The sequence below is a fragment of the Vidua macroura genome, chromosome 26 (assembly GCF_024509145.1).
Source record: "Vidua macroura isolate BioBank_ID:100142 chromosome 26, ASM2450914v1, whole genome shotgun sequence".
Classification (NCBI taxonomy): domain Eukaryota; kingdom Metazoa; phylum Chordata; class Aves; order Passeriformes; family Viduidae; genus Vidua; species Vidua macroura.
This window is the reverse complement of record NC_071596.1, coordinates 705,648-714,330: the sequence shown is the minus strand read 5'-3', so window position 1 is coordinate 714,330 and position 8,683 is coordinate 705,648. Positions and strand designations below refer to the sequence as shown.

The 8,683-nt window shown below is 47.5% G+C and overlaps 1 protein-coding gene across 1 annotated transcript; it reads left to right on the top strand.

Annotated features, from left to right (window-relative positions):
• Window positions 1-860: 860 nt before the first annotated feature.
• LOC128819287 (ubiquitin carboxyl-terminal hydrolase 42-like) lies at window positions 861-7,880 on the top strand. Its single transcript, XM_053999357.1, has 11 exons — window positions 861-879; window positions 2,615-2,767; window positions 4,022-4,132; window positions 4,205-4,307; window positions 4,453-4,520; window positions 4,672-4,742; window positions 5,206-5,288; window positions 5,532-5,643; window positions 5,905-6,045; window positions 6,261-6,361; window positions 7,101-7,880. The coding sequence occupies exons 2-11, from the start codon at window positions 2,626-2,628 to the stop codon at window positions 7,858-7,860; spliced, it is 1,692 nt and encodes a 563-aa protein (XP_053855332.1). The 5' UTR covers window positions 861-879; window positions 2,615-2,625; the 3' UTR covers window positions 7,861-7,880.
• Window positions 7,881-8,683: the final 803 nt, after the last annotated feature.

Genomic DNA, 8,683 nt, shown 5'->3' with positions numbered 1-8,683 from the left:
ATGCAGCATTGTGGGACATGGCAGCTGTTCTGTGGGTGTCTCTGTCCAAGGCTGCAGACAGCAGTGGCACATCTGCCAATGCCCCACAGCCCAGGGGTTCTGGGAGAGTTGAGATCCAGCAGATGCAGAGCACAGCCTGGCTTTCCTCTGCTTTCCAGAGAGAATGGCTGTCTGGGACACAGTGGCTGGCTACATCCAAGAACAGCTCTTGCTGTACGAGGTAGGACAATACCCATATCCTCCTCATCTGCATAGAGATGTGGGGAATCCCATAGCCCTGGAGCATAGCCTGCAGTTCCTCTTGCTCTCCTCAGAGAGCAAGAGACCCACCTCAAAAGGCTCTGCTGCACTTTTAGGAGAGCACATCCAAAACTGAACGTGTTCAGGGATTGCTTCCACACAAAAGGTAACAGGACAGAAAGCTATTGCTGGCATTTAGCTCCCCATGACAGCCTAAAGCTTAACTTCTTGGCAGTGGAGAAGAATCACTAAGTTCTAAAGGGTCTTTTGTACCATCTTACCTATTAATTTTTTTCATGCCTAAAGCCTCCATTTTAGGGACACAACCCAAATTTCTGAGCTTCCAACCTGTTTTATATTACCTTTTATTGGTTGTAGGACCTGATTTGGAAGGTCCAAATTTTCATTTGTAGGGTGAAGGTGCATCTGTAGAGTCCAAAGCCTTCTTTAGAAAGTCCAAAAGGTCTTTCAGGGGTCCAAACCCTCTTTTTAGCTTCCACAGATCTCCCCTCTGGGACCAAAACAAATGAGGCTCTAGACCCTGCAGATGACACTTTGGACCTTCCAAATAGAACTTGGAGCCTTCAAAATGATGCTCTGAGCACTTCAGATGAGTCGTGGCATTTGTGCCTAAACAAGGTCAGTTTGGACTTAAACCAGGATCTTTTGGATCCTAAAAATGAAATTGTAGTTCCTAAAAACAAGACTAAAATATATGGATAATAAAGGAATAGCCTTTAAAATGCCGTTTTACACCCTAGAAATAATTTGTTTTAGCTTCCAGATGAGACTTTGGGCATCAAGAACATAAGGCTTTGAGCCTTCAGTGAGCCTAAAATGAGGCTTTGGATTCTAATGTGCTCTCCTGAGAGGTGGATTCCAAAGAATTCTGGTGCTAAAAAGCCAGTAAGAATGAGCGAGCTAGGGTGAGAGAGAAGCTGGGTGGGTGCCTAGCAGCCATTGAAGGTCCACCCAAACACAGTTTCTGAAGGTGTTTATTTGGTATTTCTAGTTCAGGGTCAGCTTGAGGCTGACCTTAAGAGCAGAGAAAATTCATTGAAAATGAACCCTAAGAGCCTAGGTGATTTGCTACACAGGTCACATGGACACATTACAGCACCTGGGAAGAATGGAAAAGAAAACCCCAGCACTGTGAGTGTGCCAGCCAAACCAGTGGCCAGGCTCATAGCTCTCAGCAACCTTTAATTCCTCTGGCTGCTGCAGCTCCAGGAAGAGACAGGAGCTTGGCTGTTGGATGAACTCTTTACCAGGGGAAGTCCAGTGACTTCCATTTGTGAGAGGTGCCTGGGTTGTGGTAGCCATAGGATTCTGTGGGCACAACAGGAGATGTCCCCCTGCAACCTCATGTCACAAAGGGGCAGAGATGTGGCAACTGTCCAGCCATTATGACCTCACCTGCCCAATGCTTGGTATCCTGAGGAGCAGACCAGTAAGGATTGAGCTGGTCTTCAGGATAACTCGACTCCTTCCTTTGCTACTTGCATGTCTGCATTTTTTCAAGCATTCTCTGTCTTTGGCAGTGTCTACCAGCACCAACAAAATGATCCTGACAGTTAAAGCTGTTCTGTGGGTCGCATTTCAGGTTTTTTAATTTTCAAGCTACATTTATTTTCTTTCTCAACAGGAGACGGGTTTTAGCTCTGATCTGATCTTTCTGGAGGAGGATCTGGATCCTTTGTCAGGCACAACTTTTCCATCTGTTCCTGAGAGGAGCAACAGCTGCAACAGGAAATAATTTCTGTAACAGTTTTGCCAGCAGCCTTGAACTTTGTGAATGCCCACAGACAATATGGCTGGTGCTGCATTCCTGAGTGTCAGTGGGCTAACAAACTGGAGTAAAATCTGGGGTGTTTCCTGAGAGCAGCCAGACTGACCCAGGTGATTTTGGTTAGACACAGAAAAATGCATTTGGTCACTCTATCACTAGTGCACAAGACTTTGAAAGAGGGCATTGCTCATAGAAAGACCTGACACCCATAGGTACTTGCTTGTTCTTTTCACATTACAATGAGGAAAAAGGAACTGATAATCCAAGGATCTAGAGGGGAAGGAAGGTAGCCTGAGGTCCAGAAATCAGAGTGGGCTTTGTTGGATTTTTGGCAGACTAAACAGGGGAACATACTGTTTTCCAAAACTGTTTCCATACCTGTAGATGTAAATGGGCTGTTAGGCTTTCCCTAGTGTTTCTGTGATGGCGGTTAGAGCTGTTGTTCTTGGTGCTCCTGTAGAGAACTCAACATTTGAATGTGCTTTCAAGCAACAATATTGACATATCTCATCAAATATAATTTTCCTGCAGCGGCAAGCATTGCTGAGGGAATGGCTCTGCCACAAAGGATCCTTTTTCCCCCAGAGGAGATTTGCATGGACTGGCAGCAAAGACAGAGACCCGGAGCAGGACTCTGCAACCTGGGCAGTACTTGCTACATCAATGTCATCCTGCAGTGCCTGACATACACACCTCCTCTGGCCAACTACCTGCTCTCTCGTGACCATAGCCAGTTATGTGAGTACTTTCAGGAATATTTCCTTGTAAATCTCTTGAGCACATCCTAAGGATTATAGAACCTAGAACTGTATTTAGGAAGACAGAAGCCCTTCTTTGTCAGCCCCATGAGCTTGTGTTCAAAGAAGAAGAAGCCATTGTTCTATTGTGCGTGTCCACAGATGACACAAGATGTGTGTCCATCTTCAGGAAGGCACTTCTTTCTTGCCTGGTATCTCTGTCCCTGCAAGTTAAACCCTCTTGGCTAATTGCACCAAAAACTTGTGACAATTTCTGAAGAATGTTTTCCCTACACTAAAATGTCCTGGGCTTGTTAGGAACAGTTGGAACAGCTGGATAGATGGGCAGAGTTCAATAAGATGAAGTTTAATAAGTCCAAATGCCGTCCTGCATTTTGGCCACAACAACCCCTGCAACGTTGTGGGCTGGGGACAGTGTGGCTGGACAGTGCCCAGGCAGAAAGGGACCTGGAGGCACTGGTCGACAGCTGACTGAACATGAGCCAGCAGTGTGCCCTAGTGGCCAAGAAGGCCAACGGCATTCTGGCCTGTATCAGAAATGGTGTGGCCAGCAGGAGCAAGGAGGTCTTTCTTCCCCTGCACTTGGCACTGGTGAGGCTGCGCCTTGAGTGCTGTGTCCAGTTCTGGGCCCCTCAGTTTAGGAAGGACGTTGAGACACTTGAGCATGTCCAGAGAAGGCTGACAAGGCTGCTGAGGGGCTTGGAACACAAGCCCTCTGAGGAATGACTGAGGGAGCTGGGGTTGTTTAGCCTGGAGAAAAGGAGACTCAGAGGTGACCTTATCACTCTCTACAGCTACCTGAAGGGTGGTTGTAAGTCAGGTGGGAGTTGGTTTCCTTTGCCAGGCAACAGCTGACAGAACCAGAGGACACAGTCTCAAGCTGTGCCAAGGGAAATATAGGTTGTATATTATGAAAAAGTTTTTTAAAGAAAGGGTGATAAAGTTCTGGAATGGTCTGCCCAGGGAAGTGGTAGAGCCACCATCCCTGGATGTGTTTAAAAAAAGACTGGATGTGGTACTCAGTGCCACGGTTTAGTTGAGGTGGTGTTAGGGCATGGGTTGGACTCCATGATCTTGAAGGTCTCGTCCAACCTAGTGATTCTGTGATTCTGTGACATTATCAACTTGGGAGGAGTGAAGACTGTTCTTAGAACTTCAAGGACTTCATTAGATTTCCCAGTGCTAGGGATTATGTGCTAACCTGAGGAGCCTTCCTCCCTCCCTCCCTCTTCAGGTCATCGGCAAGGCTTCTGCATGATGTGCATCATGGAAGCACATGTTAGGAAAGTCCTGCACTCTTCAGCCAATGTTATCTGGCCTAGGGCTGTTGTCAGGGACCTCAAATGTAAGTCATTTCAGATGCTTTGATACGTTCTCTCCCTTTCTTGTAAGTGAGAACTACTAACTTCTTTCTTAGTCATAGGAGAAGAATTTGAGCCTGACATGGCCGGAGACGCCTATGAGTTCTTACGCTGCGCTCTTGAGGCCATGCAGAGAGCTTGTCTGAGTGGAAGCAGCAAGTAAGCATAAGTAAATTATCTTTCCCATGTTCCCAAGCCCACTGGACTCCTTGGATGTGCTCCCATCAAGGAAAGCCTATGCCCAGGGTTTTCCAAGCTAAACTCTTGGAGGAGGGGACAACTCTGCCTTGCCATTTATTTCCAGTGTGGACATCTCTTCTCAAACAACTACTATCATCCATCAAATATTTGGGGGCTTTCTGAAATCCAGAGGTAATGTTTCCACATCTATTGTTCTCCTTGGCATTGTTTTCACCCGTCTGTCTGTGATAAAAAGCTGGTCCTGTAACTGGCATAACTGGTACCATGAGCATAAGCTGCCACCATCATTTAACTTCACTCAGCATTTTGATTTTCCTTCCAGTCACATGCTTGAGGTGCCAAGCAGTTTCTGATTCCTACAAGGCCTTCCTGCATGTCCTTTTGGATATCAAAGTAAGAGGGCTTGCAGTTGTGCTTCAAGACATCTCAAGGTCCCTGTAGTTTTTCAGATCCAAAGCATTTGTCTTAACAATGGGTCCTGTGAGCACAAGGGAGCTTGGTGGTGGGTGGGAGGGAAAATGTACCTCCTTCTGCAGAGACCATGGCACACATCTCCCCATTCTACAGAGGAAGCTCTTGATGGCCCCAGGAACTCCTGGGACAAAAAAGAAATGTTCAGCATCCCTCCCTCCCATCCTCCCCCCCTCCCTCCTCCCCCTCCCCCCCCCCCCCTTCCTTCCTGTCTCCCTGTCTCCCCCCTACCCTCCCTTTCTTCCCTCCTTTCTTCCTTCCACAGCCTGCAGAGTCATGTTGAGTCTCCTCAGCATCAGGTGCCTGGATCTTCTTGTTGACTCCTTGGAAGTGTTCAGGCATGGGCATTTTCCACAGCTCAGTGGCTCCTTTCTCTCTTCTCCAGGCACCCTCATCCCTCACCAAAGCTCTGGAGAACTTTGTGACACCTAAGAGTCTGGATGGAAAATGCTGCCTCAAATGTAGCAAGTAAGATGATTTCTAACAACTTATTAACACTTGATTCTGTGTGGAAGAGCTGCTTGTCATTGAGCAGAATCATCTTCTCATGGAGGTTTAAAGCACGATAATGAGATATGGGTTTTTTTATGTGACCTAATGGCATGGAATAGCCTTAAAATACTGTAAGGATATGTGAGACACAAAAGCTTGTCTAGTCTTGTTGGGCGAAGATAGGGTACATTTCAGCACTTGTCTCTGCTTTGTTTCAAGGTGTGAGAAGATAGTAACCGCCTCTAAGAGGGTTACAGTCCATTGTGTGCCCAAGGTCTTCACGGTGTGCCTGGAAAGGGCTGCTGATCACACAGGCAAGAAGATCAGCAAGGTGTGTATGCAACTGCAGTGCAACTTTCTCTTTGAAGCAGGAGATTTCCCAAAGCAGTGCACTCTTTCAGAAGCTGCTCATGTTGGGGTTTTTGTGTTCTGTTACGGGTAGAGGAGAATTCCTATGAGAAGACCTGGACTCTGCTCCAACAGAGCTGCTTTGGCTGAGAACAGTTTCCTGCTGCCCAAACCATTGTGTGCTGAAGGACTATTCCATGTGGTAGTTCGGGATAATTTCTGAGCCCACTTGGTATTTCTGTAGATTGTTGAGTATCCTGAGTACTTGGATCTTCGGCCATACATGTCTGACACAGCTGGAGAACCCCTCCTCTACTCCTTATATGCTCTTGTGGTGCACAGCGGTGACACCTGTCTTGATGGACACTTCTTCTGCTATACAAAGGTAAAGAGCAACTTCTCTCTTGATAAAGTAACATGTGCTGGGAAAACAAACTTCCTTGTCAGTGTTACAGGTATTCAAAGCTTTTGGGAGAGATGGTTGCTTTCAGGGCTGATTTGGACTTGTTGTGGTGTACTCTGTGTTCAGCTGCTCTCTCTCTTTGGTGTTGTGGAGAAAATCTGCAGTTCCTTTCCAGAAATGGATGACTTTCTTTGCAGGCCAGCAATGGACAATGGTACAAGATGGATGATGAGTCTGTGGATAATTGTGGCATCCACGCAGTTCTCAGGCAGCAAGCCTATTTGCTGTTCTATGCCAGGTAATAATCAGGGTCATGTGTTCAGGATATGTTTCGTTTTCCTGGATTTGCTCTTTGTCTTCTCATCCTGGGTGTTTCTGTCATAGGAGACAATTCTTCTCTGCTTACTTCAGTGCTGTCAATTCTGAACTACATCATATCAGTCCTCTTGCTGGGCTTTAGGGTGCTGGCCTGTGTAAGCTGCTCCTTGTGTGCTCTCTGAAACTAGGTAATGTTGGGAGTTCCTAAAGAGGACTCCAGGAAAGATGGAGAGGGATTCTTTATCAGGGAATGCAGTGATAGGACAAGAGGTAAACATTTCAAAGTGAAAGAGATATTTAGATTAGTTATTACAAAGAAATTCTTGCCTGTAAGGATGGTGATGAACTGGCAGAAGTTGTCTACGAGCTTCTCTAAGGTGTGGCTGCCCCATTCCTGGTTCAAGGTCAGGCTGGATGGAGATTGGAGCAACCTGTAAATGTCCCTGCTCATGGTAGGGGGAGGTGGAATTTGGTTTGGTAGTCCAACTCAAATCTTTCTAAGATTCTGTGAAATGGAGGCTGTAGGGAGAATAGAGATGAAGACTTGTTCTGACAGGGGCAGACCTGGTGGGAAGACCCCCATCAAGTTTTCCATTGGTGACCTTGGTGAAATCTTCTTTTTGCTGTAGAAGCTACTCCTAGAAAATGACTGAATCCCAGAGGAGCCTGCAAGGAATGTCTTAAACAGAGCTCCCTTTTTTTTTTTTTTTTCCCTCCAGATTCTCTGATTTGAAAATGGAAGGAATGGTGGCTTCCTCTCTGACGGCATCCTATGCCCATTCTTTCCTCAGTCAGTGCGGGGTCAGCAGTGAGCAGGCAGGTTCTGCAGGGACATACGGTCAACCTGGTAGGACTATATCAATACATTGCCAGAGGACAAGTGCCAGGGAGAGGATCCAGAGTAGATCCCTACAGTGGGGCAATGATCACTGCAGATGGTTCATGAACAGCACTGACTCAAACAACTCAACAGGGAGGAAGACAAAGAGAAGTACTCCTCCAGGTCGTGACCATGCTGTCAAGGATGGCACAGCTTCAGGGCCCTTCAACAGAAGCTGTCAGTGGGCTCCTGCACCCAGTGCTGCTTGGGTACAACACCTGCCAAGACAGAGAGAGCAAAGCCAGTCCTCATGGCAGGGCTATGATCTTTGCAGACAGTTTGTGGAGATCACAGACTACAACCAGTCAGTGAGGAGGAGGAGGAGTAGCTGGTGGAGAAGAAGCCGTCCACATTGTGACCAAGAGCCAAAGGACAATACACCAGAAGTGTCCTCGAATGCTAGCTCCAAGAGGGCTACGGCACTCAGTGCTGCTTGGGAGCAATCCCTGCTAAGGCAGAGAGAGCAGGGCAGGTCACCACAGCGGGGCTATAATCTCCGCAGACGGTTTGTGGAAATCACAGACTACCACCAGTCAGCAAAGAGGAGGAGGAAACACTCATTTGGAACAAACAGGCAGAAAAGACAAAGCCAGAATTAAAACCCGTTGTTAGCCTTGTCTGTATCATTTTCAAAGTGTTTCCTTCTCTGTAATTTTGGGGCAATTAGTCGAAATACCCCCTGTGGGATGTTTGCATAATGGGATTTTGAAAGCTGCATGTTTGCATGTGTCCAGCTGGCAGTCTCTTTTTTAAATATGGAGTTCAAGTCACTTGAAAGGACATGAACTGGACAAGCCAACAGTGATAGGGACTGAAAAAGGCTGGATGGCTGGGCCCCAAGGGTGCTGCTCAATGCCACCAAGTATATTGTGGTGCCAGGAATAAACACTGTTTCCCTGGAATCAGCACTGGGATTGTTAACATCTTCCTCAACTAATGGTCTGTCTTCTGGGGCAGAGGACATACTCAGCAAATTGGCACATGACAGCAAACTGGAAGAGTGGCACTTAGGCCAGGGCTTGTGCTGCTGTCCCTGAGTGACCTGGGCAGGCTGGAGAGATAGGCTGGCAGGGACCCCTTGCAGTTCAGAAAGGGAAGTGTAAAGGGTGCTGAGCACCAGCGGAGACTACCGAGTGAGCCCATGGAGGCTCCATCCTTGGACATATTCCATTCCCCTCTGTGCATGATCATGGAGAAGGGGCTGCAGGTGCCCTTGCTTGAGAAGGGGGGTGGGAAAGCCCTGAGTCACCCTGCAGATGACCTTCCTCCCAGGCTCAAGGTGTCACAGATGCCTAAAAGAGAATTCAGCCAGCAGTGTTGTCCCCCTAAGGTGACCATCAACAGCTCCACCAGGAAGCTGGAGCCTATGGAGACCCTGGGCCAGGGCAGGATCCTGGCAGGTGCTGCACCCCCAGCAGAGCA

Coding starts and splice junctions, on each gene's coding strand:
- LOC128819287 (XM_053999357.1), top strand. CDS start 2,626: ATGGACTGGCAGCAAAGACAGAGACCCGGAGCAGGACTCTGCAACCTG. Junction 5,644..5,904: donor CAGGCAAGAAGATCAGCAAG/GTGTGTATGCAA, acceptor GTATTTCTGTAG/ATTGTTGAGTATCCTGAGTA. Junction 6,046..6,260: donor ACTTCTTCTGCTATACAAAG/GTAAAGAGCAAC, acceptor CTTTCTTTGCAG/GCCAGCAATGGACAATGGTA.